Below are 27,956 nucleotides of genomic sequence, written 5' to 3'. Positions count from 1 at the left end.
ATATAATACAAAATGGGGTTTTTTTTCTGGGTTTTTTTTTTTTACATCCGGGGGGGTGTTGTTTTTTTTGTTTTTTTTTTAAGGGTGTTAACACGAGACCTCGGTCGTCTTTGCATGGTTGGTATGGTACAACTGAGATGAGATATGCACATGCATGTAGCAGTAGTAGGTCTAAGGAGGGTGAGATGAGCTGGATCCTGCCCCCCCCCCCCCCCCCCCCATGCCCCCCCCCCCCACCCCCCACCCTCCACCCTTCTCCCAGTTAAACCTCTAACCTGCGATTATAAGCCTGTTGGCACCCGCAGAGCTGTGGTGCAAACTGTTTGAGAAAGAGGAGGGTGACACTAGAGTGTGATCACATGATTAAAGTAGCTGATAACAGAGACAGGAACAGCAGGTTTGTTTCGCTTATGCCCGGGAAAATCCTCCTCCGCCATCAGTCTGGTTCCTAAACATAGAATTCACAGCAGGGTTGCTTCTTCGCAACCTCGATCACAGAATCAACGGTGGAAGTTTTTCATTTAGTTTAAGAACCTGACGTCCTATAATGCCTTTTTTTTTTTTTAAGCCAGGTGATTCGCTAAAGGCGACTAACAGCGTGGATCTAACGGGGGGGGGGGGGGGGGCTGTAAATGATTCAGGTTTAGACATCAACAAAACATTTTTTTCCTCAACAGTGAGGCAGAGGAGGAGCGGAGGCCGCGGGACCGGCGGCGATGGGGGGGGGGGGGGAGCTCGTCCCGCCTCGACCCCACACGAGCCCTTTCACCTCCCGCCTGCCCGCCGCGTTCTTACAGACCTCGAAGGGGCGAAGTGAGTGGTGGCGATGTGTCGGTGAGGTGGAGGGTCGGAAAGGTCAGGATTGACTCTGCGATGTCAGGTGATAACAGTACAGTCTCAGGTTGTGAGGAAGGTGGTGGCGGCGAGGAGGAGGAGGCAGAGGAAGGGGGGAGGAAGAGGAGGAGGAGGTGGTGGGGTGTGTTCAGAATGGTGGGTTCTCCTGAGTGGGGGTGGTGTCAGTAGGGGAGGTGACGGCATCTCCGTTCCCTCTGGGGCCAACAACCTTGTACTAGAGGAATAGAGAGAGGCAGGGGGGGAGAGATGGAGGGAGAGGGAGGAGGGATGAGAGAGAGGGAGAGAGATAGAGGGGAAGGGATGGAGGGAGGGTGGGAGAGAGAGAGGAAGGAAGGATGAGAGAGAGGAAGGGAGAGAGGGAGGGAGAGAGACAGAGGGGAAGGAGGGATGAGAGAGAGGGAGAGAGAGGAAGGGAGGGATGAGAGAGAGGGAGAGAGAGGAAGGGAGGGATGAGAGAGAGAGAGGAAGGAGAGACAAAGGGGAAGAAGGGATGAGAGAGAGAGAGGAAGGAGAGACAGAGAGGAAGGAGGGATGAGAGAGAGGGGGAGAGAGGAAGGGAGGGAGAGAGAGAGAGGGGAAGGAGAGATGAGAGAGAGAGAGGAAGGAGAGACAAAGGGGAAGAAGGGATGACAAGAGGAAACAGAACAGTGTTACTGATTGTGAGCATCGACACACTGACTCATCACAGTTTCTGTTTCCTGTTTACAGACGAGTTAAAGCTCTTTGACTACATTTAAAATCCTCGTCTCTGTTACTTCAGCATTTTCTTTCACTGACATGGAAACTGGGACAAATACATTATAAATGTATGTTAGTTCATTGTTACAAAGCAGAAAATATCAGCAGTGTTTCTTTCTGATTGCAAGTCAGTTTTTCAAACCATATAAACTAACATCTCTCTGCTCACTGTGTTTACTGGTAAACGTATAAATCTACAAGTACCATGACTCAATCTGGTTTTCCAACACTGGAAACAAAACTTTTTTTAAAGCCTTTAAGTGCTCAGAAAAATGGAAATCTGAGCATCTACAGCTCCATGACGACAAGGCAAACCCCATCTGCTGAGGAAGATCACATGATCCGACGAAAAGCTCAACATCAGCTACTAAATGGACCTTATGTTGAGATTGTTTGTGAGTTAATTAACATTTACACAATAAAAACGGTAGATAAGTGTTTATGTTATTTATGCAGCTATTCTGTTTTAAAGTTAACAGGTTGTTGATTCACTGAAATGTTACTGTAAATGCTTCTTTAAAATAATATATAATAAAATCCTCCGTCAACAAATATGAAGCCAAGAAGAAGAAACACTTTCAGCTCAGTGAATCCTACGATACAAACATGTACGTTTCATTCATTAAATCCATCAAGAACCTTCAAATTTATTTCTGATCTAACTGTTAAACAACTAGAATATATATATATATATATATATATATATATATATATATATATATATAAAACTCACAGTTGTTCTCATTGGAATATTTTTTATGTAAGATAACATGAGTCATGACATTGATGAAGCAGCTGTATTTAACCAGGATTTGTCGTTTCATGGCCGATCGTTGCGTCCGCTCACCTTCAGGTTCCCCATTTTATCTTCAAATGACTTGAAGGTTGCAGAGTTCCTGCAGAACAGAGACTCAATGTTACATTCACACACATAAAAAACACATTAATATAACCTGGTAAATAAAAAGGCTGGTTAACTGTAGACTGCTGCTGTACGGAAAACAACTAATAACTTCAAATAAAACCATTAATATAATAAAAAAAAACACTCAAACTTACAATCAAAAGAATATAATGTATATATCAGCTTATAACGTCTCTCTCTAACACTGACACATATTCAGAGAGTAGAAAATGTTCCAATATGACTTCAGTTCATTGTAAAAACATGTTAATGTGACACAAAGACACTGAACACAACCTAATTATAATAATAATCTAATTATAAAAACATACAGAAGACGACATAAAGGTTGAATTTCACACATTTCAACATGTTTCAACACATCACCAGCAAATAATGAAACAAACAAACAAAAATTAATTTTCATTCCGTCCCATACTGGTTAATACTGAGTGCAGGTACTATAGTCTGGTTTCAGCCATTAATTTAATTTTTTTTAATATTAAGAAATAAAAAAAAACTTGTTATTGCTCCACAATGTGAGGACGGAGTTTCAAATATTTTGTCCACTTATTTTATTTAATCTTAACTCAAAAGATCTGACAGTCATGAAAGCAGCAAACGTACAGTCGTTCAGAGCTGCAGATACAAATACAAATACAAATACAAATACTGCAGAGTAAGATACAGATACAGATATAGTAATAAGTGTTAAATACGTTACACTGAAGCAGATTAAGAGTGCAGTAAGAAGGTTTGTGTGTTACTTTACCTCATGGCCGGCATACTTATCGAGTGGCGAATGGAATAGTTGCTACTTTGTAAGCGTTAAAGAGGAGAAAAGAGAAGTGCAAGTGTTATAAAGCAAGCGAGCAGTAACACACACACACACACACACACACACACACACACACACACACAGTACAGCAGCTGAAGAACGATGGTTATTATTAATTAGCTCTTAACACATCATGTACAGGTACATGTTAGACAGTAATACAGTGCTGTAAAGTTTATAGTACTAATTATACTAATTATAATTAATAACTATTGTCAACAGAAGGGTTCGGTCCAGCTGTGTGAGACAGACAGAAGCTGCCGTTTTCCACATTTTTTTTAATTCTCTTACATAAATAGGAAACTTTGAGAGGAAACAACCTTGGTAACACTTTATTTTACGGGTCCAACAGGTTTCCTATAAAAGAGTGATGTCATTCGGAGGTAATTTTAGAGAAACAGAACAGAGTTACTGACTGTGAGCATCAAACACACTGACTCATCAGTTTCTGTTTCCTGTAGATGTTTACAGCCGAGTTAAAGATCTTTGACTCTGTTACTTCTGTATTTTCTTTCATTGAGATGGAAACTAGGGCAAAATATATTAGAAATGTTATACACAATTATATATATATTATATATCTCATGGTCAGCAAGAACACTCAGGTAGACTGTGGTGTTTAAACGATGCTCAGTTGGTATTAAAGGGGCTCAAAGTGCTTAGAAATTATCCCCCAAACCATCAAACCAGCAGCCTGAATCTACACCATCATGTTGTTTACGCCAATTCTGACTCTACCATCTGAGCGTCGCAGCAGAAACCGAGACTCATCAGACCAGGTGACGTTTTTTCAATCTTCTATTGTCCAATTCTGGTGAACCTGTGAGAACTGTAGCCTCAGTTTCCTGTTATCAGCTGACAGAAGTGACTCCTGCTGTGGTCTGATGCTGCTGTAGCTCATCTGTTTCAAGGTTCCACGTGTTTGTGCGTTCATCTCGGTCGTAACGAGATGTTATTTGAGTTACTGTTGTCTTTCTATCAGCTCGAACTGCTGCTCACTGGATATTTTCTCTTTTTCAGATTATTCTCTGTAAACCAGAGATGGTTGTGAGTGTAAACCCCAGTAGATCACGCCACGTTCAAAGTCACTTAAATCACCTTTCGTCCCCGTTCTGATGCTCCGTTTGAACTTCAGCTGATCGTCTTGACCACGTCTACATGACTAAATGCATTGAGTTGCCGCCACGTGATTGGCTGGTTAGATATTTGCGTTAACAAGCAGTTGAACAGGTGTCCCTAATAAAGCCACTGGTGAGTGTTTATAATAATTCAACATGAAAGAATATTTAGGAAACTAAGGATCCATAAAATTAAGTGTTACCACAGTCCCTCTTTCTGTTTTGAGACATAAATGCAGTTCAGCATATTGATCATTAATGATGTCATAATGCGACATATAGACAGCTACCAAATGAACCCTTCTTGAGTACAGTATTATAAAACTAAACAACTACATTAAAGCAATTTAAGGGAATAAAATAAAAGAGGATTTAAGATTTTTAGTCCAAAAAAAAAAAACAGCAAAAGTAAAGCAGAAGTCAGGTATCAATAATAAAAACAGCAGAGCTAAACCTCTATGATGAGTTAATTATGTTTATCTTTTCTTTATCATCACACATTTCAGGTCACATGACTCCTGGTTGTTATAACAGGACATGTTAGTCTTACCTAAAGGAATTAGAGAAAGGTAGAGCTCTGCAGATCAAAACCAAGGCAGCGTTAAAAAAAGAAAAGAAAAAAAGAAAGAGAGGATAGAGAGGGTGAGCCAAAAGCAGCAACACAAAAACAAACCAGACAGAGACGACACACAGCTGACATACAGCTCTGTTATCAGCGGGAGGGATCGGATCAGGAAGAAGGGAAGCAGCGACGTGTTTGCTGTGTAACCAGGAGGCACCAGCACATCTGATTAAAACTGTCTGATGTTCATGTTTTCTGGTCTTAAACACAGGTGAGAGTTTGTTTCATGAGTGAACTGATGTCTGAATGTTTCCTCGTCCTGCTGTGACGTAAAGTTCAATGAAATAAAGTGAAATTAAATCAGTTTTCTTAATATTATGATTTTATTTTAATAAATCTAATCATCTGAGGTCTCTATTGGAAACTTAAGTATTCAAGAGTATAGAAACATTTAATAAATGGTTTAAAACACACTATCATGTAGTTAGAAGTTATTTGTGAAGCACCTTTCAACAACAAGGTCATTCAAAGTGCTTTATATAAAACATAAACAGAAAATAAGCTACATAGAATAAGACAGATTGAATACAGGGTTCCCACATCTTCTTAAACATCAAATTCAAGGACTTTTCAAGGACTTTCCAAGCCTAATTCCCTCAATTTCAAGGACCCACCACGGTCCCGGCATAGTTTGAGACGCGGATCAAGGTTAAATCCTGTTACAACACAGATTTATTATAATGAGAATTAGCAGGTTTAATAGAAGCAAAGCAAAATAATATTCTGTTCTTGCACTAAATATATAAATTCAAGCACTTTCAATGACCCGTGTCTGTTTATGTCTGCTCTCAAAAACTTTCAAGGCCTTGATTTTTTTTTTTTTCCCTTTCAAATTCACAAACTTTGAAGGATTTTTAGGACCAGTGGGAACCCAGTGAATAGCAGTGTGAGATTCATACATACATAAAGTGTTTATTACAATATTTAACAATTATAACTTCTGCTGTAAAGATATATTCTACATCATTACATCTGTGTTTTACTTTACTGTCAGATTTTGTGACAATATTGTTAATTAATAAACACTTATATCTGCTAACAGCTACATTACAGTGTGTTATAAACCATTTATTAAGTGTTAATATTCTGCTTATTGATGCTAAACAGAAGGACTCAAAGGAAACTTTTACCAAAGCGTTTCAACTTTAATCTGAATAAATATCTTAAAGTACTTTGATCTCTGGATCCATTGAAGTGATTCTATCAATCGCAAATGTTTGATGTTATTGTTTCTTTTTGATGAATGCTGACTGACTGTCGCCTGTCAACACCTGAACTGTGAAAAATATAATTTTCCTTTTCAACAACTGCTGAAATCAGCTTCATGCACTGCAACACTTACTGTGAACTCTGTCTGAATAAAAAGAGACAATTTGATCTGATTTCTCATATAAATGTGTTGTTCACTCCCTCTCACTTCTACTGTTTCAGTGCGTGTAGTTAATGCTTTTTTGGGAGGATTTTATTACAGACAGTGAGGAGACTGAGGAGAGGTGAAGTTGCGACTCACAGTCAGAGTCTCCACCTCTAAAACAACGGCGGTGCTCCAATTAATGCTTTAAAATATCCAAACTACAAAGTTTTAGTATCACAACCTGCAGAAGAAATAAATATATATATCTCGGAGTAAATGAGGGACAAACAAACAGAATGAACAGTTGAGCTGCAGAGGAAAGACTTTAAATAAAGTAAAGTAAAACATGCAGGGACGGACGAGGCAGAAGCATGAAGATACATCAGTGGGAAACGTTTCATGAGAATCTAATGAACAACAGTGATAAACATTTATCAGCACACTGCAAACACACACACACACACACACACACACACACACACACACACACACAGGCATGAAGAGCAAATATCAATTATGGGCGACTAAATGGAGACGTTCCTATAATGACGGACGGTTGTGTTAGAAGCAGCAGACAGTGATGAGACGAGCTGGTAGTTGATGAGTCTATTTGTTATTCTTGATCTAAATGACGTCTCAACCTTTAATCACACTCGATGAACTTCTCATTTATCAATTTAACTCTTTCTAAACGACTCGACCGTGTCTCGTTAATATTCTTTTCTCGTGTTTTGGTGAGTCTGAGCTGTGAGGTTCTCGTGAGGTGTGATTTCAGGGTGAGTAACGGTCTACATCAGAGGTCTCCACAGGTCCTTTCTAATCCTGATTCGATAATTGATCCGGGACCAGAGTCAGGCCGGCCGGGTCCAAGTCTCATCCTGTTTAGTTGGTGTTGATTTGTCTGATCCCCGAGAGGATCCGAGCGGACTCTCATTATGAATGTAGCCTGAGAGTAATCTGTTTTTTAAGGGGAGAGTTTGAGTTGCAGGAGAAATTAAATGTATTTCTGTTCTTTTCAACAGCGGCTGTGTTTGTTCTGTCCGGGTCAAACCAGACCAGACCAGACCAGACCAGACCAGACCAGACCAGACGGGACTCTCCTTGGGTCACTTTGAGACCGGCTCCCTTTATTGAAGATTAACTTTAATTCAGATAAGTTTCCTATGTGTTGGTTTTGGACCTGTGAAGACCTCCAGTCTACATCAAAGGAATGCTATCTAAACATACAGTCATTAGGGCTACTAACAATCCTTTTCACTATTGATTGATCTACCAATTATTTTCTCCATAAACAGATTAATCATTTGGTCTACAGAATGTTGGCAAATAACATTCTTTAGTCCGACAAACTAAAACCCAAAAATATTCAGTTTAGTATCACAGAGGGATAAAAAAACACTTCATATTCACTTTTAAATGGAAATTTTTGCCATTTTTTCTAAAAAAGTCAACTAATTTATTAATCAATGAACTGTTTGAGCTCTCTCTCTAAAGATGTCATTTTACATACTTCAATTTTAAAAACATCTGCTACTTTTAAACACATATCAGAGGATGTTTACTTCTTCTTTGATTAGATTCTTATCGTTACTTTCTACAGATGGAAAACAAATGAAATCCTGTTGAACCAAACTAAGTTAGTAAAAAGATCTTTCTGCCTCTAAAGTTGTCCAGTAAATAAACCAAAATGTTCTACTGGTTATCTACAGAACTACTGGTCGAGGTTAGAAGAAGAAGAAGAAGAGACAAGTTCAGTGCTACAAGAACAAATGAGCAGTGACACAGCAACACACTGATGATGATGATGATGATGTTTAGATGCTTCCTGGTGAACATCAGTATGAGAACAGGAAAGATGAAGATGTTCACATGGAAGCTTCCTGCAGGGCTGCAGCTAATGATTATTTTCATTATAAATTAATCTGCCAATTATTTCCTGGATTAAATCAATTAGTTGTTTGTCAAGTCAGTTTTATTTATATAACAACAGAGCTGTTTTCACATAGAGCAGGTCTATACCGTACACTTTAAATTATTCTTCTTCTTTGGTCTATAAAATGTCAGAAAATGGTGAAAAATGTTGATCAGTTACCCAAAAACTCAAGATGCAGCTTGAAATGTCTTTTTTTGTCCCGACAGTCCAGGAAATATTCATATTTAAGAAGTTTGAACCAGAGAATTTTGGCATTTTTTCTTATAAAAAAAAAAAAAAACAATTAATCAATTATCCAAACAGTTGGCAATTAATTTTCTGTAGATGAACTAATCAATTAATCAGTTCTAGGGCTGCAACTAACAATTATTTTCATTATAGATTAATCTGCCAATTATATTCCTGCTTAATCATTTGTTCTATAAAATATAAAAACATAAAACACCCAAAATATTGAATTTACTATGATGGAGACCAACAAATGCACATTTGAGAGCCTTAAACCATCAAATATTTGGCATTTGTTGCATAAAATGTACTTAAACTATTACTAAATTATCAAAATACTTGTTAAAGTTGTGAATCTAAATCTCTAAACGTGTCTCCCTGCTTCACTCTGCTGTCCCAGAATATAAACGGATCTGTCGTAATGATACCCCAGTTTGTGTTTCAACTCTGTCCACTCATTTGTTCTTGTAGCCTCGCCAGAGTGTCGGCCATTTTGGCTCCGCGGCATCCTACCTCATGTCTCCCAGTCTCCTGCTGATGGCCGTGCCCACTGTGGTGAGAGCTGCACTGGTCTTCTGTCCCGCCTGGGAAAGAGTCTCCTGAGTCTTTTTGTATCTGGATGGAGGGATGGAGGGATGAAGGAAAGGTGGGAGGAAGGACAATGGAAAGAGAACAATAGAAGAAAAGAGGACAGATGGTAGGAGTGGAATAAAAGGGGGAAAGAAAAAAAGGAAAAGGACGGATGGACAGCAAGCAGAAAGACAGAAAATAGTGCAGAGAGAAAGCAGATGGATGGGAGGAGGAAGAGGAAGGAGGGTAAAAAAAAAAAAGAAAAGTAAATTAGACCATTTGACCACAGCAAACACAAAGACCAAAAACAAACAGTGATTTCAGTTACGGCTCAACTTTGACACAGAAATAACATTCAGACGTTACAGGAATCTAAACCACAAACACCAAGAGGCTGCTGTTATTTAAAGAAAGAACAGCCAGCAACCTCCTGTTTCCCTTCTTCTTCTCTTCTTTTTTTAAAAAAATGTACCAACATTTGTATGATGCCCAACCTGAATTTGACAGCTTACACTCATTTACAGAGATTCCTTTTTTGTTTGTTTGTTTTTTTTCAGCATCTACTGCGTCTGAGGAGAATTAGCTCCTATTAGCAGAAACCCATCATCATCAGTAGTGATTCAGCATGTCCCGCTGCAGCCCGAGAGGATGAGACGGTGTGACTGACGGTTGTTTGTTTCAGTGAACAACGGAAGAAGCTTCATGATGCTAAAATCAATAGCAGACATGAACCGCATCCATTAGGCTGCGGAAATATGTCCAGATCCACAATATGAATGTTTTTAATGCACATTAGGAGAAGGAAACAATCACTATGATCTGTATTAGGGACGTCAATGCTCTAGGTTAATCTGCAGACTAGGGTTGGGCTCTGAACTCGTTACTTCAGGTTCGTTGGGTACCTTGGAGCACTGAGAGCGACCGCAGCCCTGAAATAAGTTTTAAAAGCACGATTTATTTCTTTTTTTTGATGAATTATGATATTAAACAACCTGTTTTTTGTCTTTAACTGTCGCTGTCTCACTTTTGTCAATTCTCACTTTTTGCTGTTGCTATGACAACATGACAGAGGCAAGAAAGACACCGTTAAGAGTTCAATGTGCCTCCAACTAGCTACTAACAATTATTTTCATTACTGATCAATCTGTTGATTATTTTCTCGATTAATTGATTAGTTGTTTGGTTTATAAAACGTCCAAAAATGGTGAAAAATGACAAATAACTGTGTGACGTTCTCAAATATCTTTTGTCCCGACCGACAGCTAGCAAAGATATGTTGTTTTCTATCATAGAAGACTAAACAAACCAGGAAATGTTCACATCTGAGAAGCTTTTTCCTAAAAAAAAAAATGACTCAAAGTGATTATTCAATCATCAATTGTCAACCCATTAATTGATTAATCGTTGCAGCTCTGCTTTCAAATAAAGACGGATGTATAAAATGTCATTAAAGCACATCTAAAAGTTTCAAATGGCAACACATGAAAGCAGAGAGAAAAGGCTGCCGTCAGAGAGCAGACAGAGACGTGACGAACTGCACAGATCAGGATAACGCCGACACTTCTGGACAGAGTCTCTCCTCAAAGGTGTAGCGAGGAGCGAGGAGCGAGGGCGGGAAATTAACTGTTTAAAACATGAACATCTACCAGCCTACTGACAGATAAATGTTCAAATTCACCAGCCGCTCAGTTACTTTCATATTTAACCATCAGTCGGCCGGCGGCTGGTGTTAATGTCCCGCCCTGGGTGTAGCACTCGCGTTAAAAAGGGAAGGAAGTCGTGTTGTTAGGATGAGAAGAAAGAGAAGTTCAAACCTCCGTACATCTAACCAATCACAGTGCAAAGACTGTTGGATGTGTTAGTTTTGGAAAGATACAAAAAAAAAACCCCACAGTTTCGATGTTGTTATTTTCTGCTAAAGCTAAAAAAAAAATGGCTCCAGACAACCTTCACGGAAACACACACACACACACACACACACACACACACTCAGATCAATTTCTAATAAACTGATATTGTTATGAAACACAATGCTGCAATGTTCTAACAGACAGGAAACATTTATTTTCAGGGTGAAGAGAAGGACGAAGGCTATTTAAACAAGAACAAGTGGATGAAATCATCCATCTTAAAGTACAACAACTAAGTAGATTTTGTCATAACGTTCGACTGAAGCTGCTAGAAACAGAGAATCAACTTGAAAGAGAGAATCTCAGTTTCTCTCAGCGGTAGTTTGACTAATGAGTGTTTTATGTAGCAGTCTGGGTGTGGTGGACCGCAGTTTGCTCAGCTGGGGACCAGAAAGCTTCCAGTGAGCTGTTGCAAAAATACTTGTTAAGATAAAATCTAGAAACTTACCTCAAATTTAGACTTCTTCATGTATTAATGATTACTGATCAGTTTAAAAAGGAAGAGAAAACGAAGGCGTCATTTAGCTAAACTGAGCATGAGACGTTCCTCAGGTTAGAATCAAGACTTTTATCTCTTTTTTTTTTTTTTGGTTTTCAACTGCCAACAAACGAATCGAATCGATTCAGACTGAAACTGAGTATCTCAGTGATGTTGAACCGCTACGGGCCGTCTTTGGTTTTAGTACATTCCTGTTGTCTGCACTCTGAAGAGCCTCTGTTTACTCTCGTCTGGATATTTCTGCTTCCGAGTGTTTCACACCAACAACTAAAAAAGGGATTTTTAGGCCCTAAAGCTTGTTCCAGTCCGCCAAAACAAACCAGGTTGAGATTACCGCATATAACGTATTAAGAGTAATTTTACCACCAGCTGAAAAAAAAAACTATCTGCAGTAGTTGAAGATGTCACCTTGATGCAATGATGCACTAAAGTGTGTCTAAAATCACTTCCTGTTTACTATGTAGTAGATTTACTGTCCGTCCATTTTATTTTTTGTCGTCGCCTGGGAAACCACTGGTTGCGTGGCTCCGTTAAGGAGTATGTTTGCGTAGCGAGCGGGAAAGAGCGAGGGGCAGAGAAGTGACGGTGGATGCGAGCGGAGCAGAGGAAAAGGTTAGTAGTAAGTTGTCAGTCTGGCAGTAAATATACAGTACAGACTACAGTGTGTCAGTTAATAAATGCTAAAAAGTCACGTCTGTTGTTTCCCTCAAATGCTGGAAAAGTAAAGGGGGTTAGCTCCAAAGTTAGCAACAATGGGCTAGCATAACCTGAAGATGCTAAACAGAGAAATACAGAACAGAGAAATGTGTGGCTGCTGAGTTTACGGTGCACTCTGTCCTGTTACATGCTAACTGTCTCTCAGCTCCACCTTCAATCTTAATGCTAAGACACCAGAGCGGTATCGACCTTCTCAACACACTCTAGCATATTTCATATTTATCCTTTTAGGAAAGTAGATAGAAGGAAAGTTAGCCCGTCGACAGGAAACCACTCGAGCAACCGGATGAAACAAGTCGAGCTGTGTTGTCAAACTACACCTGCTAATATGTGCAAAAATACACACAACAATGCACAAACATACTCACTCAAAATACATCCAAAAGCAACCGACAGCCAAAAATAAACACACTCACTGGCTTATTATATGCACATACAAAACACACACACACACACACACATCTTAGGTAAATGCCAACATCCTGATCAGCTGAGCCATTCAAACACACAGCGAGCAGATGGTTCACAAAAGCTGAGCAAATACAATTTTGGATATAAGCCGGTGTGGCAAGAACCAGCACACGCACACGACTGTGTCCGTCAAAATGGCCGACCTTCCCCACTTCTGAAGTTAATAACCGTTTCATCAGAAATCTGAACCATCTGGTGGATCCAGACGGTGAAAAAAAAAAATTGCTATTGTTATTTATAGATGAACACGTGCTAACGGCTAACCCTTGACAGAAATGTTCTGTAATATGTTAGTAGTGAAATATTACTAAATTCAGCCGCTAACAGACCCAACAAACAAACATCTCTACTGCGACACCCTCATCACCACAGCAACAAATAAAAAAAAACAACAAAAAGGAAAAAAGCTCGAACAGTCAAAGCTCCCCAAACCAAACTTAAAAAAAAAAAAAAAAACTTAGCTCATCTACAAAAAAACAAAACAAGAACACAAAAGAGAAAGGGGTCAACTCACGCTTCAGAGTGGGTAATGTCATCCAAAGTGGCTGAGGCAGACAGATATCTGAAGACACAACAGCAGGATAATGACACAGGGAAGAGACACACACACTCACAATACAGTACAGTAGAACACAGTAGAGACTTCAGTAGAGTCATTTTACAACTTCCATAACAACTCCTAACCTTCATTTAAGCTGATGTAGTTGTAAAAGGTTCACAGGTGAAATGACAGCGTTAACAACACAATATAATGTAAAATCATAGCAGTGATGCCATTAAAGATAATTCAATACCTATTAAATCCTACAAATAATCGTTTGTCATCTGATTTTTTTTTTTTCCAGGCTTTCAGGAGCCGAACAAAACAGTCAAGCATAAATCTGCTCCTCATTGTTTAAATGGGAAGAACAAAATTAATATAAACTTTAAGAGGACAGTTACAGAATATTAATGTGAGATTAGATTTTGTTCTGCAGAATATTAAATATATGACTCACAAAAAATTAAGTCAATGTGGTGGGAAACTGTTTAATGCTCCTCTAGAATAAAATAAAAATGAAAAACATGTTTCTCCAAAGCATGTGAGAATCTACCAGTTTATGAATAGATGTTCAAATTTATGTTGATATTTTATAAACAAATATTGCATTGAAATGGAAAAAGTGTAGAGCCAGCAATCCATATTCCTCAACCACTTGTGTATCTACTGGTGATGTGCAGAGAGAGCCCAGTATTTGTATTTGTTGAGGCAGCAAAATTATTTGTATTTGTATTCGAATAAAAGTGGAAAGAGGCTTAAAAATCCTGTTTTTGTTTTTATTACGCTTTTAATTTTAGAAAATTAAAGTGTTACAATAAGTGTTCATGAATAAACTACCTTATGAAGGAGGTCTTGAACTGGACTCTCCCAGATCATAGATGACTGTGCTGACAACTGAGCTAAAACTTTAACTCTAACTAACAAATATTTTTTTAAATATTTGTATGAAACAAATATTCGTTAAAAAAAAACAAAAACGCATTATTTGTGCTTTGCCGAATAATGTATTTGTATTCGGGCACACCCCTACTATCTACTTGTATCAACTGTAGACTCTAATAACATCATGAATCAGTAAACTTTAAGACTTAAACCTGCATTAACTGATTATTTTTGTCCGTTTGTGGGGCAGTGAACACAACACTGATACATCATCAGCTTTTAAGCTGATATGTTGAACTTGATAGCGACGTTATCATTCATCTGGAGTCGTGTTTCTGTCCATCTGGTGAATATAAATCCAATATTCACTCTCTTTTATCTCTGTTTTTGCTCTCTATCAACTCCTGAGGGAAATATCTGGCTCTTTAGCTGCTAAATGCTCCACTATGTTCACCAGCTAGTCTACAGCTAACTGTGTCTGTTTGCCGTTTGGTGCTGAGCAGGTAGTGTACAGTGGCTTTTTTAGGGCTTTTTCTCCGTAAAACAGCTGCCTGCTGCGGCCGAAAACGACACTATGAGAGCGCTGAGAGTCACTGATATTTCTACACACTGTCATTTGTTGTATTATTATGAAAAATATCAATTATAACCGCTTTGAGTCTTTTATTTTAGCACTTAAATTCATAATTTAATAATGTCTGGCAATATAATACGTTATTGAGCCAGATGTTAGTGGGTGTTAGTGGCGTTTTTTGTTTAAATAACCATCTTTAAGACATATAAACAAGAACAAGCTATGAGTGATGTGGCTACTTTGCTTATAAGTCTAAAGTGTTTTGGGAGAGCAACTCTACTTTTCCTGACTGACTTGATTTAGAAAGAAACTGCCCATCACAACATGAGTATCAGTGTCGGCTGATAACAGACATTGATTTCCTTGCAGCTCCTACAGCAAGTACTACAAGTAACTGTTCGGCCAATTTGTGTGTCTACATCAGTGTGATAAAGAGCAGACAAGTCAATCCAGTTCAATTGTACAGGAAGCTGGGAGGGCAAAGGGACTGTTAGTGGAAATGCTGAAGCTTGAAGCAAAGTGGACGGGGGAGGAAACCAGTCCAATAACTTAACTCTCAAACACAAAACAGGTTAATAAATCAAAACACCAGATAACACAGCCTATTCAGGATTAGCAACAAAGCAAGCTTACACACACACACACACTTTCAAACAAACACACACACACACACAGTCCTGCCTGTATGGCATCTAGGAAAAAAAAAAAAAAGAGAGGAAGTGTGTTTGTGCTGAGGAAGCACAACCAACACAACACAAGAATGACGGGAGGTCTGACTTAACAGCCATCTGGTGGAGGCTTTCATCCACCGGAGAGAGTGTGTGTTTGAATACTGGAGGTCATAAGACTCCACGCCCGAACACTATGAATGTAGTGTAAACAGCTTGAAGTCCCCCTCCAGTCAAAAAATGTGTTTGTTGGGTTTTTTTGCAGCGTAGGTTGCAAAAAAAAACCCAAAAAACCAACACACCGCTCCTTTATTCCCATGTCTTCTACATGGATCATCGACGGGTGAGGATGCTGGTTTTAAGCTAGCTTCAAGTAGCTTTAGCCTCAGTCTTTTAGCCTGATATCATGTATGTAGCCTTCAGTTTCAGCCAAGCGGCAAACTCTGGGGCTGTAAAATTAAGCCAATGCGGAAGTGCCAAAAACTGCAGTTCCTTGAATGGCCACTTGAGGCTCCAAAAGCGAGTAAATCCTCATAGAGCCCCATGTTAAAATGCCCAACTTTACAGCAGAAATAAACATGTTTACAGCCTGGTCTCTGTAGCTAATTTCCCCTTTCATGACAACTGTATGGGGAGTGAATTTTTGTATAACTCACCCGTTTGAATGTTATTAAGTTGTAAAGTTATGCATAATGAAGGACATGGCTGCTTCGAGTGACAGGTGGCTTGTTTCAGCCATTCCGCCCGCCTCTTTGCCCATTTTTGATTGGCTGGGAGTTAGGCAGAGTCACGCACCGCCATGATGGCGACGGCCGGAGCAGCTCGATTTGAGCTTCAAAACCGCTCTTCAGAAACCAACGGGTGTCGTCACGGTAACTACGTCCATATTTTTATACAGTCTATGGTTTCAGCTTTAGCTTTATAGAGTTTTTAACCAACACATGGAGCTAATGCTAATTAGCTGACTCGCTATGATAGAAATCTGCCAGCGACAGTTTCATTTCAGTCAGCAAAAATCAACTTTCACCAACCAGAATTGAGATGTTTCGCTTTTGTCTGTCTGCAATCAAAGATGACTAAGAATTTCAGGTGTTAAATCTGCCAGTGTGACCTTTCAAAAACTATGTAGATAGAATAGAAAAGCCAGACTCATAAATGATCTATTGTAAAAGCAGAGCACTCGGGTCGTAGCACTTAAGATGCCAAAAAAATAAAAATAAAAGATGACCTTGCAGATAGCAGGTGTAGATTATTTCTCCAGATTCTATACAATTACATAAGTTTCCCTGTGCTACAGTAAGTGGAGACGGCTCTCCTTGTGTACCGCTCTGCTCCAGACAAGGCTGTTCTCTATATCCTGACTAACATCAGCACAATGCTGCTTACTGTACAGCACAGTGACTTCATACATAGCAAACCCTGTCACACTACACCCTGTCTGTCCACTTTATTTCTTTCCCAGCAGGAGAGAACACACACATATATTTGAACAGAAACAGGGTTTTCTGTCTCTTTAACATTTAAATATGTGTGTAGAAACATTTTTTTGTGTCTCCACCTTCTTCGTTAAGTATTTAGTTTTGAGAAAGAAGAAGCAAAGAACCAGCTGACCCGACAAAAAAGAAGAGAGCAAGATTAGCTGCGAGTATTGTTAGTAAGAGAAGAGATTTCATTTCTGAATTTTGATTAATTTAATGACATGCTGTCGCTAACGGTGTTTGATTTTTCTGTCATGCTAATAAAGTACATAAACTGAAGTGAAAATTGGGTTCATCTGCTGACTGATTCTCTCCACCCACTCCAGTTTTCATGGCAACCCTCTGAGAGTCTTTGTGCCTCCAACATATTCATAATTCATAACCCATTTATTTCTTTGTTTAGTTCGGTCCATCCCCCCCCCCCCCCCCTCTCGCTCTCTCTCTCTCTGGACATCACATGTCATGTGACTTAGCAAAACACCGTCTCTTTCCCCTTCCTCCTTCCCTCCCTCCCTCCATCTCTCTCTCACATTCCTTTCCTTTCCTCCCACTCATTCCTGCAGCAGCAAGTCTGAGTCGCTCGTCTGGTCGCCAGGCACGGCCAGGGCGCATGCCTGTGTGTGTGTGTGCACGTGGGTAAGAGATAGAAAAATGCTTTTCCTGTACTGTGCTGTGCTTAGGATTGTGTGTGTGTGTGTGTGTGTGTGTGTGTGTGGGGAGGGGTTGGAGGGGGAATGAACCAAGACGAATATGCCAACTGTTCCTGCATTTCTAAGCGAATATGTGTTCGTTATAATCTACATTTATTCCGGCTATGATGTGGGTTGAACGCATAACTAGAAACCGAGACTGATATCGTGAGAAATGTGTGAACTGACATGAGTGCGTATTTTTGTGTGAGGAAGTGAAACAAACCTACCGAGACTAGACTGCACCTGCCACTTGTGTGTGTGTGTGTGTGTGTGTGTGTGTGTGTGTGTGTGTGTGTGTGTGTTTGGGTGTGTAAAAGTCAAGAGACTGTGTCAGTCGGCGGTGTCACCCTGTCAGGTTAGACTAACTAGCTGAGTGAGCTTGCCAATCCAGTTCATTTCAGAAGCGGCCAAACGGAAAATTCCATTAGCTTCAGACCTCACAGCAACAGCAGCCTGGTGGAAACGGGCAGAAAACTCGCCAATTTAATGTTTTTCTTGACACCTACAGAGAACCCCCCCCCCCCCAGATTCTTTCAGCAGCCACACAGAACCATCTTGAACATTTCTATCTCAAATCAACTCCTGCGAAAACTTTAGCAACTCAGAAAAACTTCACTAAGACGTCAGAGTTCCCCCCTTCAGTTAATTGCCATCTCTGGTTGTGAAGCTAATTTGTTCTGTTGACTTTGGGGGACAGTTGTAACTGACTCATGTGTGACCTGCAGGTGCGTTATCTAACTGAAAGTCGACCAATATGAACAAAAACAGTTGGCGATACATTTTCTGTCAATCTACCAATCGATTAATCGTTGCAGCTCTGTTTCCCCCCCACAGTATTTTGTAAAATACCCGCGGATACGAGCGTCAGTTGAAGCTTTGGAAAGGAGTTAAATTCTCTTTATCTTCATCACAAACTAAATACCGAACTTCCAGTGCAGACAGCAGCAGAGTTATAGTTAACCTGCAAAATATCACTGGAAAAAAAGACAGAAAAACAATTAGCAATGAGTGCAAGTCACCGCTTCCTTTACTAGTCAGATCTGGCATCTCCTTCAACTCCGGTTATTATGTCATTACATAGTTTCTATTTTTCCCCCATCGTGTGCCACAATTGATTTCATTTTGCCTCAGGCTGAAATCATTATGTGTGTGTGGGAAACCATTACCGGCGTGTGTGTGGCCTAATGGACTCTGATTTTCGACATATAAATGGTTTAGTGCCATCTATGTAAAGACATACCAGAGTGCAACAGTCTCTTGATAAAAAAGGTGTTGACCTGCTAAAAGCTACCAGACAAACTAAGACTCATGGCTGTTTTATCATATAATCATACAATAAAACAAAAGCCTTGAGTATTAATTCTAAACCTTTCCTTTGCATGAAACTTCTCAACTCCTACCCTCATCTCAGAGCTAAGAAAACATCCTTGTGATGATCTGTTTTTGTGAAGCAAAGACAACAACAACAACAACAGTGTCTGTTTTCAGCGTGTCCATTGTTAATAATAAAAGCAGGGAGGAAGCGTCTGAATAAGCTAAAAATATGAAAGAATGTTGATTCGGAAAGGAAGCGGAGAAGAGGACATGTGTCATCATTTCTGGATGGAAGAAGAGAAGACGTCTGACCCCTGGGAGAGGAAGTAAAAAAAACCAAGAAAGATGATACTGGAAGGAGAGAGAGAGCCACGACGACTGAGGAGAGAAATACAGAAACTTACAGATAAAAGGATATAAATAGAGAATGATATATGTGTATATTATAAAAGAAAAGTGACAGACAGGTAGTTCTACTTCTGTCAACTTCCATTAAAGAAACGCTGCCACGTCTCCAACCTGCTGTCTCGACCTAAAGCACCGCCTCATTATCAAACACTGAAAAAGGTGAGCGGGAGGCCACAGAGGACAAGCACAGATTCAGGTGAAACAGTTATGCAACTCAGACTGCAGTGGTTAGGACACAGACACACACCAAATCCCACTTCAGTGCTACAAGTCTAGCCACATATGCAACAGGATCCTGACGGCAGCAGGATCCAGGAGATACAGTATAGAAAAGCTCCTAAACAAGGTCAAAACACTTTCAAACATAATAGCAAATCCATCAGATATAAAAATTGACTGTATACGTTATCACAGTTAAAGGAAATACTAGGGATGCATGATATTATCGGCATGTCATCGGTATCGGCCGATACAAGCTCTAAAATGAAATATCGGCATCGGCCTGAAATTAACATTTTCTCCCTGACGGTCCCAGTGCTTCCTCCGCAGGCTCCACTTCACTCAGCTGCCCGTCAGACCAGCTGCTTCTTCTAGCAGAGGCTAGCTGGCTGTGCTTCCCTCCGGTCATGCTGCGGCTAACGCTCTGCTAGCCTCTCAGCTAACGTTAGCACTGAGCCCCGGTTTGTTATTCAGGTTAAAGTGGGAAGAAGCAGCTGATCTGACGGGCAGCTGAGTGAAGTGCAGCCTGCGGAGGAAGCACCGGGACCGTCAGGGTAGAATAGTCCGCGGAGGAGCTGCTATGTTCGGCTGCACAGATAGGAAACACTTCGGCTGACGGGATGTACCACTCTGTTTGGTTTATAATGGCGGTTGGCAACCAGCGTTTTAGGTGCATTACCTCCACCTTCTGCTCCGGAGTGTGGCCCAGAGATTAAATCCTACACATTAATCCTGTCTGTCTAATAAACTCAAAGAAAACTCTACTGCTCCACCAACTTGGCAGGTTCATTAAAGTTTTAATGCTGAACTCCTGAACTCCAGTCTTCCTAAGTTCTTCCTTCATATATTGTCTTTTTTGATCATACTTAGTACAATCTATGCTTGCATGCATAATAGTCTCAGCCAGCTGGAAAAAAATATGTGCATGTATCGGCATCAGCAATCAGCCACAATGAGTTGGAAATATCGGCAAAAAAATCCAATATCGTGCATCCCTAGAAAATACTGCTGGTTTTGGTCTCCTTCCAGTTTTCTCACTCTCTTGTGAGAGTTGTGTAGCTTTATCACATCTGGAACAGAAATCTATTAATCTTCAACCAACTGTGTTCTGCAGATTAATATAAACTTATTTGAGCACCATCATCATGTAACGAGTGTCTCTCCTTCATCATGAGCAAAACGGATAAACAGACTCCTACCAGACACGAAGTTAAACACCAACTGTTGAAATGTGAAGTGTTTCTCAAACATGGTTAGAAGGTGAGAGAGGGGAGGAGGACAGAGGATGGACAGAGAGTGTTTGAGTGAGTAAAAGTGAGGGAGCGTGAGAGAGCAAACACTGCAGAAGCCCAGACATCACTGGCGAGCGAGCGAGCGAGCAGCAAACAGTGCGTGGACTCACAGATCCGAACTGGTAACTCTTTCACTCCACTCGCCCAGTTTCTCAGTGGTTCTCACATAGCTAGAAACAGGAGACATGAGGGTGTTACGCTGTAGAGGTTCAGCAAAAGGACTCACTCAAAAGCAGGCTGGCTCAAAGAGGAGGCCAAGGATCAGATTAAATGGTCTTGATAATGTAAAAAGAACTTTATGATTGTCTTTTCTCCTGCTCTCGTTAGTAAGGGTCAAAACGCAGGCTGCTGTTGGGAAATTCATGGAAACATTCACCAAGGTCACACTGTGAGGAAAATCTGATTAGTTAGAACCTTATTCACCAAGAAATTAGTACAAATCACAGTTCTGTGCAAGTGAGCAGCTCGGTTAATCAATAAATCGCTAATTCAGTGTTTCACATTTAAGGATGACTCAGCGAAATGGAACAAACTAAAATCTGATCTGACGCTCAAATCGACGCTTTAATTCTCTCCTTTTGTTTGTCTGACTTACTGGAACAATACATCACGAGAAAGGTACATAACAGTTTCATGATGATAGAAAGGTAATTAAAGTAGCTTTTACATGCTAATTAATGTATTTAGATGCATCAGTTGATGTCTAACAAAGTAAAGTGTTGATATCAGATTCTAACTGTTTAGTTTTATCACTTTTAAGATGCAATTTACAAAATTTTATACATTCTGTTTGTGTAAATACTGCAATATTTGCAACTGGGATATGAAAGTGTATATTAATCCTTTATTAACTTATGAAAACATTTCATGTGTTTACCTTAAACAACACTTGTTGGACACATTAGTATGTCTCATTTAACACGTCTGATATAAACAGTATATTTTAGGTGACAAAGTGGACAGTTTATATCTCTTCATATCATCTATGAGTGATAGATTTAAGAAATCTGATCATTTATTAATTAATTTTCCTTAAATGAATGAGCTTGTTTAGTCAGAGCCGACATAATTCAAGAGTCAAACCTGTTAAGTCCAAACAAACCAATGAGATCAGACTTTATATTGAATAAAATACGTATAAAGATTATCGAATCCTTAGAAAACCCACTAAATAGTTTTAATAACCACTGAATGAAATGTAAAAAATGTAGAACTACGTACTTGTTCCCCAAACAAGACAACTGAAAATGTCAAGACAGATAAATATAAATTCCTGTGGACAGAAACAAGCCGTCATCTTCATAAATAAGGTGGAGTGCAATTAAGTTTGTTGTGTGCTCATCAAGATTCTTCAAAACAACGTCCAACTGAGGTTATTAACTATGGCTGCTCAATCAATTTTAGATATTATAATTAACTGCCAAATCAGATGATGTTAAAGCATTAAAGTTCATTTCAAAAAGAACATTAATTCACTAACTGTGACCAGCTTGATTATGATCTCAGTCTCTTAAATATACTATAATAAAACTTTATTATACGTGACGACACTGCACCTTCACCTCCGCTAAAGTCAAGGGGGGCCCGTCTCTGATCTGCTGAGAACATTTTTCAATCATCTCAGATAATGTAAAACCTCTGCAGAAAATAATCTAAAGACTTCAGGAGCCTGGATGCGTCACCACAGGATGAGTCATTATTTGACTGGTTCTTTTAGATAACGCTCTTACTGTCTGCAGGCGGTGCTGATTCAACGGACATCCTAACGGACTGTGGTCAAAGTCATTTGTGGTAAAAAAAAAAAAAAATTGTTGTAAAAAAAAAAAAGTTTATAAAAATGTCTGTGATGTATTTTAGACGGTTGTGATTTCTACAAATCATATTCAGCTGCTTCCCAAAACTGAACTGGAAAGACTGAAAATCTTTGTTTCTTCTACAGGATGATTCTCTTTTAGGGTGTTTTTGAATTGGTTTTTGGGCGTTACGTTTCCCCCCCCCCATAACCTAAAGTAATATATACTACTGTCCTGGATCGTAAAATTAAGGCAACTTCACTGAAGAACCAAAATCTAGTGATCTAGCCAGAAGTTGCATGGGATCATTTAGAGATAAATTGAATATTTTAACTTTTTAGACAAGAAAAATGAGGGCTTATTTAAAGAACTGATATCCAAAACAGTAGTTCAAAGTGGATTTCTGTCTCATTTGTCTCAAAAATGTGTTAATAAATGATCCAGTCTGATTGATACATACGCGTTGGAGGTCTGTACGTCTTGCCAGCTCTTGGTGATGTTCTGCCTGAGTTCGTTGAGCGGGCTGAGGCCAAGCTTCCTCTTCAGCTCTGCGGCGTGTCTCTCTTTGGCTGACAGAACCTGACGAAGAGTGTTGATCTCCTCCTCCACCTGAAACACAACAGACCCGCAACACACAAAAAGAGTCAGTCTAGGGTTCATTCCTGCTTCAGCCCTTTTCTTTTTCTAGATTCCTGGAAGTGTAATGATTTTAGCGTTACTTCTTCCTTAGCGCTTAGCGATTAGCTCCTTAGTGACACAAGGTGATTTTCGGACATCTGGGCCTCACCTTTGTGAGCTCAATGCGGAGCTCTTCAGCCTCTTCCTCCGTCAGGCCCGGTGGAAGAGGGTTGGCTGAGTTCCCCACTGCTCCCTCCACCGGCACGTCAGCCAGGCTGTCCGAATGATCCACACCAAGACCCTTGTTGGGAGAGTTCAGGTTGATATCTGGAAGGAAGTGCAGGAGAGAAACAGAAAGAGAAAGTGGGGAAGGGAAAGAAGACAATGAGAAGAACAGAGGATGTAAATGAAATGGAGACGGAGTCGACAGATACAAAATGTACACTTAGCGGAGTTGTAGTTACTCAGATGATCCCTCTCAGTATCTATTTCACACACACACACACACTTAAACCGAGGCAAGGAAGAGGCTATTGTTGCCAGCAGGAGATATCCGACGGGAAGAGAAAGTGGCCATTAGCGGAGACAGGAGTCCAACCGCACTCTGGGAGAGTAACATAAGATCCCTCTGTCTGAGATAAACAACATCTTTCACCTTCTGAAATACAGTAACACCACCACAAACATAAAAAACACAAACAAAAGCAGGAAGAAACGATTCAAAAACACTTCCAGATCCGAAGATTTATTCTACTGCTTGTGCAAACTTTACTTTATTCAGGAGGTTGTTTACAGCAACGCTGAAATATGTACTGTCAGCATTTCATCTTGCGTCATTCACCTGAGGGTACCATCATCATTTTGGCAGCTACAGAAGCTTGGCACAGCCGGAGCTGGCATGAAGGACAACAGGAGACAACAAGGGGGGAAAAAAAAGAAAAGACAAACATGAGTCAACCGCCTGAAACACGGGGGGTAAAAATAGACTTCATGCAGTTATAGCCCGACATCCGAACATTATTTACACAGTAGGGGAACCTATTATCAAAGCTAACCTCATACTTCAAGTTGCTTACAAAACACACCCACTTCCATGCCAGAGAACAGTCGATGTATTTGAGCGTGGGACTGGGTTATCTGAGTTCACTTTTTAAGCATCTTGTACTGAAATCTTCACGCGTTTAAGCATGAAAAGAAGTTCTGATTGCGACACCGTGTTCGCCATTATTCCCACGGTATCCATGTCTAGATGATTGATGCGCACACAACAAAACCCAGCAGACAACATTCATGTATTTACAACTAAATAGGACACATAATGGTCTTGGTGAGGCTGTGTGTGTCTCAGCAATGACATCCGCATACGAGCCGGCGAGGAAAAACGACACCAGCTCCACCCTCAAGGTATATTGATTCAAGTCAGGAATGATTCAGACCGGCCCGCAAAGATAACAACAGCGAGGCTGTAAACAGACAACAGTATGAGAGCAGAAAAGCCGACAGCTACAAATAGATTGTTTCTTCCTGGAGTTGAGACTTAAAAAAAGGAAAAGACCAAATCTCAGATACTTTCTACTGTTGTCAATCTTCCTTCCAGTCCGTTCAAGATGCTTCTACTCAAAGGATAGTTGCAGATAAAGGTCAAATAATTTGCTGCATGTCACTCAAGCTGTCCGACAAGTCGGTAAACACTGTGAAATCACAGCCACACCCCGAACCCAACCCTGCTGCTGCATTGCATTCTGGTTTATTTACAGCTGATATTGATGTAGAAATCAGTCTCTGTGGCTCTTCTACAATGGGGGCTTTCCCTGTATGATAGCTGAACACCTGCATAAAAATTAACAAAAACAAAAAGAAGAAATCCCTGCTTTCTCTTCTTCTGACTCACACCAAAACCTGACGCTTACTGTTGGGAGTTTTGGATTAATGAAGATGTTTTTTAAGCTGATTATTCACAGGGAAAAACTAAATAATTCATCACTACAGCAAAAAAAAAAAAGCAAAGTCATATCACAGATGACTGCATCAGTAAGTCCCCAACTCAACCCTGAATCCTATTCTCAGGTTTCACAGCATCATTAAAAAAAAAAAAAACATTAATAGCAGGATCTTAATTGGACAGACATGCCCTACTTTACGCCGGTTTGTCATATTTGAAGTCAGACAAATGTAGGAAACTTAAATCACTTCCTGACAGCGATCGTCCCGAGGCAGAGGAAGCGTGATGCGCCACGACATGTCTATCATGTTGGCTCGCTATAATGAACTACATGATACAGTGCTGAGAGTCTCGTTAGGACATCCCTGAAGGGAATTTGCAGTCATAATGGCCGGGAGACGTATAATGAGGAATAAATATTGTGATATGAGACTTGATATTTCCTCTAGCTGTTATTATCAAAATATTGCGACATAGCTTTAACGCTGCTTTTCATGCTATTAGTTAAATTAATACATTTCCAGATGATTGTTTCATCTCAGCAACTGTATATATAGATGACCCATATGTTAGGTCACATACCCTAATTTTAGCCCTAATTAACTGCTTCATGACAGTATTGGATACACTGAATTTTTGGACCAATGTGATGACATCATATCCTTAACTAATTTGGGTATTTTATTCTTTTAAAACAGCCATTTCAATGTGATATTTTATCTATTACCATCACAATATAAAATAACATATATAGTTGCTCTATTTCTCTCAGTCTGTTATGTTTCTGCCTTCAGTACAAAGTATCAGAACAAACAAGAAAGCCAATTTGAAAGAAAACAGAAAGCATGGTCAGCTATGGTTAAACAATGATAAAGCAGAAGTATTAAGTATATGTTTGAAGAAGTTTCTCCCATCTTAAACCAATTAGATTTGTCTTGTTAAAAGAGAGTTTTCTGCTCAGCTGAAGATGGAAGTGAAGATCTGTCAATACAGATCAATAGAGGCATTGATGAAACAGCAGCTAGCATGCTAGCAACAAGGCTGTCATGACTGCTCGGTTAGTCAGCAAATCTGGCTGTTGTTAATGAATAATGTGGGATAAAGATTGACTGCAACAACATGTATGTATTCACTTTATACTTCCACTCCACTACATTTCAGAGGGAAATATTGTACTTTCTACTCTGCTACATTTATTTGACAGCTTTAGTTACTTTTCAGATGAAGATTTTGGAAGACAATGGATAATATAACAAGCTTTTAAAATACAACACATTGTTAAAGATGAAACCAGTGGTTTCCAACCTTTTTGGGCTTTTGACGTCTTACAAAAAGCAGTGTGTAGTCGGGGTCACATTTCACATGTCTATGAGTTGTTAACAGCTCCACCAAATAGTGATTTTTCCCTCTAAACTTCTCACATGCTTTCATTTCAATAAATGTTCAAATGATCCAATATTTCAGCAAAAAAACACTGATTAGAGAAAAAGTCCAAAAATGGAAAACAGATTTGAGTATCACTTTTTTAGTTTTTTCTTCTTTCCTTTCCCATCAATTATCTCACGACCCCTCAGATTTATCTGCTGACCTCCAAAGGGTCTGTACTAAACTAGCTAACTGTATATAAAGTAGTGTAAACTAGCTCCACCTCCAGCAGCTACAACAGTAACATGCTGCTCTAACACTGATGTTTCAGTATTAATAATCTAATGATGTCATATATAATAATATATCAGTCAGAGGGACCAAACCACTACTTTTACTGCAATACTTTAACTACATGAAGCTCATAATACTTGTTTACTTTTACTTCACTTTTCCTTGTAATGGAGTATTTTTACATAGCTGTATTTTTACTGGACTAAAGGATCTGAATGCTTCTTCCACCACTGCTGTTAACACTTGATTAGTCTTTTTGTTTACAAGCATTCAGCTCGGCTCTCGGTTTTGGGGGAAAGTGGCGGGAGCCTCACAGAGAAGATAAGTCTCTCTGATCACTTCTTGGCTGACCCACTGCCTTCAGTCCTATCAGGTTAAATTGTGTCGGGAAGTTACTGGTAACATTAGTAACACGATCCGCCTTCCTCTCCTCTGTCCCTGTCACTTACCAGCGGGCCCGTCCTGCCCTCACGGCTGCACTGCAACGACTTATTACCCTCTAAACAAACCAAACATACAAGCTAAATGCTAAAGCTACAGGCTACGTGACTATAGATTAATTTATTACAACGGTTTGCTGTCTGGTTAGCGAACAGTTGACGTATCGCTGACTCTAAGCTAAGCTACACGCTAGCTAACAATTACCTTGACTGGCGGGGTCCATGGCGTCGATTTGGAAGAGCTGGAACTCCTTTTTAGCTGGACAGTTAAACCTGACTGGTGTTAAACTGGGAGAGCAGACTGGTAACGTTACAGGGTGCGTGCGTGTGTGTGGAGATCTTCCTGGTTTTACTGAGTGCTCCCACTCGGAGAAAGTCGTCGACAGGAACAACCCAAACAGCCCAACAGCCAGCTCAGCTTAAAGAGCTTCTGTGAAGTTAACGGCAGCAGCACAAGCACTTCCGGTCAGGAGTTTCAAAATGACGTTTACACGTTCTTCTTCTTCTTCTTCTTCTGTTGGTTTACTGGCAGAGACAACTGTAAGGTTCATACCGCCACCTACTGGATTTAAACTAAACTCTCCATATATTAAATAAAATAGCATTGGAGTAGTTGGTTGTGAGTTTTATATATGATAAATATTGAAGTTGTTGTTTGAGTAATATGTAATATTTGTTT

At 39.8% G+C, this 27,956-nt stretch overlaps 1 protein-coding gene across 4 annotated transcripts; it reads right to left on the bottom strand.

The window, feature by feature from the left end:
• Window positions 1-237: 237 nt before the first annotated feature.
• tpd52l2b (tpd52 like 2b) lies at window positions 238-27,739 on the bottom strand. 4 transcript variants are annotated; one of them, XM_042407956.1, is made up of 7 exons: window positions 27,483-27,739; window positions 23,406-23,563; window positions 23,079-23,227; window positions 13,272-13,319; window positions 9,104-9,205; window positions 2,441-2,489; window positions 238-1,069 (listed from the first exon to the last, which is right to left on the bottom strand). In XM_042407956.1, exons 1-7 carry the CDS (start codon window positions 27,499-27,501, stop codon window positions 983-985), a joined length of 612 nt encoding a protein of 203 aa, XP_042263890.1. In that variant the 5' UTR covers window positions 27,502-27,739; the 3' UTR covers window positions 238-982. The 4 variants fall into 4 exon arrangements, with proteins under 4 accessions (XP_042263890.1, XP_042263891.1, XP_042263892.1 ...); XM_042407957.1 differs by having other exon boundaries at window positions 238-1,063; XM_042407958.1 differs by lacking the exon at window positions 13,272-13,319.
• Window positions 27,740-27,956: the final 217 nt, after the last annotated feature.

Source organism: Thunnus maccoyii, chromosome 4 (assembly GCF_910596095.1).
Source record: "Thunnus maccoyii chromosome 4, fThuMac1.1, whole genome shotgun sequence".
NCBI classification, from domain to species: Eukaryota; Metazoa; Chordata; class Actinopteri; order Scombriformes; family Scombridae; genus Thunnus; species Thunnus maccoyii.
Note: the sequence above shows the minus strand (reverse complement) of the source record. Positions and strands in the feature narration are given on the sequence as shown.

Excerpts from the sequence above, each read along its gene's own strand:
- tpd52l2b (XM_042407956.1), bottom strand. Across the intron at positions 23,228-23,405 it reads TCCGCATTGAGCTCACAAAG|GTGGAGGAGGAGATCAACAC; the intron begins GTGAGGCCCAGA and ends GTTGTGTTTCAG. Across the intron at positions 9,206-13,271 it reads GACATTACCCACTCTGAAGC|ATACAAAAAGACTCAGGAGA; the intron begins GTGAGTTGACCC and ends CCCTCCATCCAG.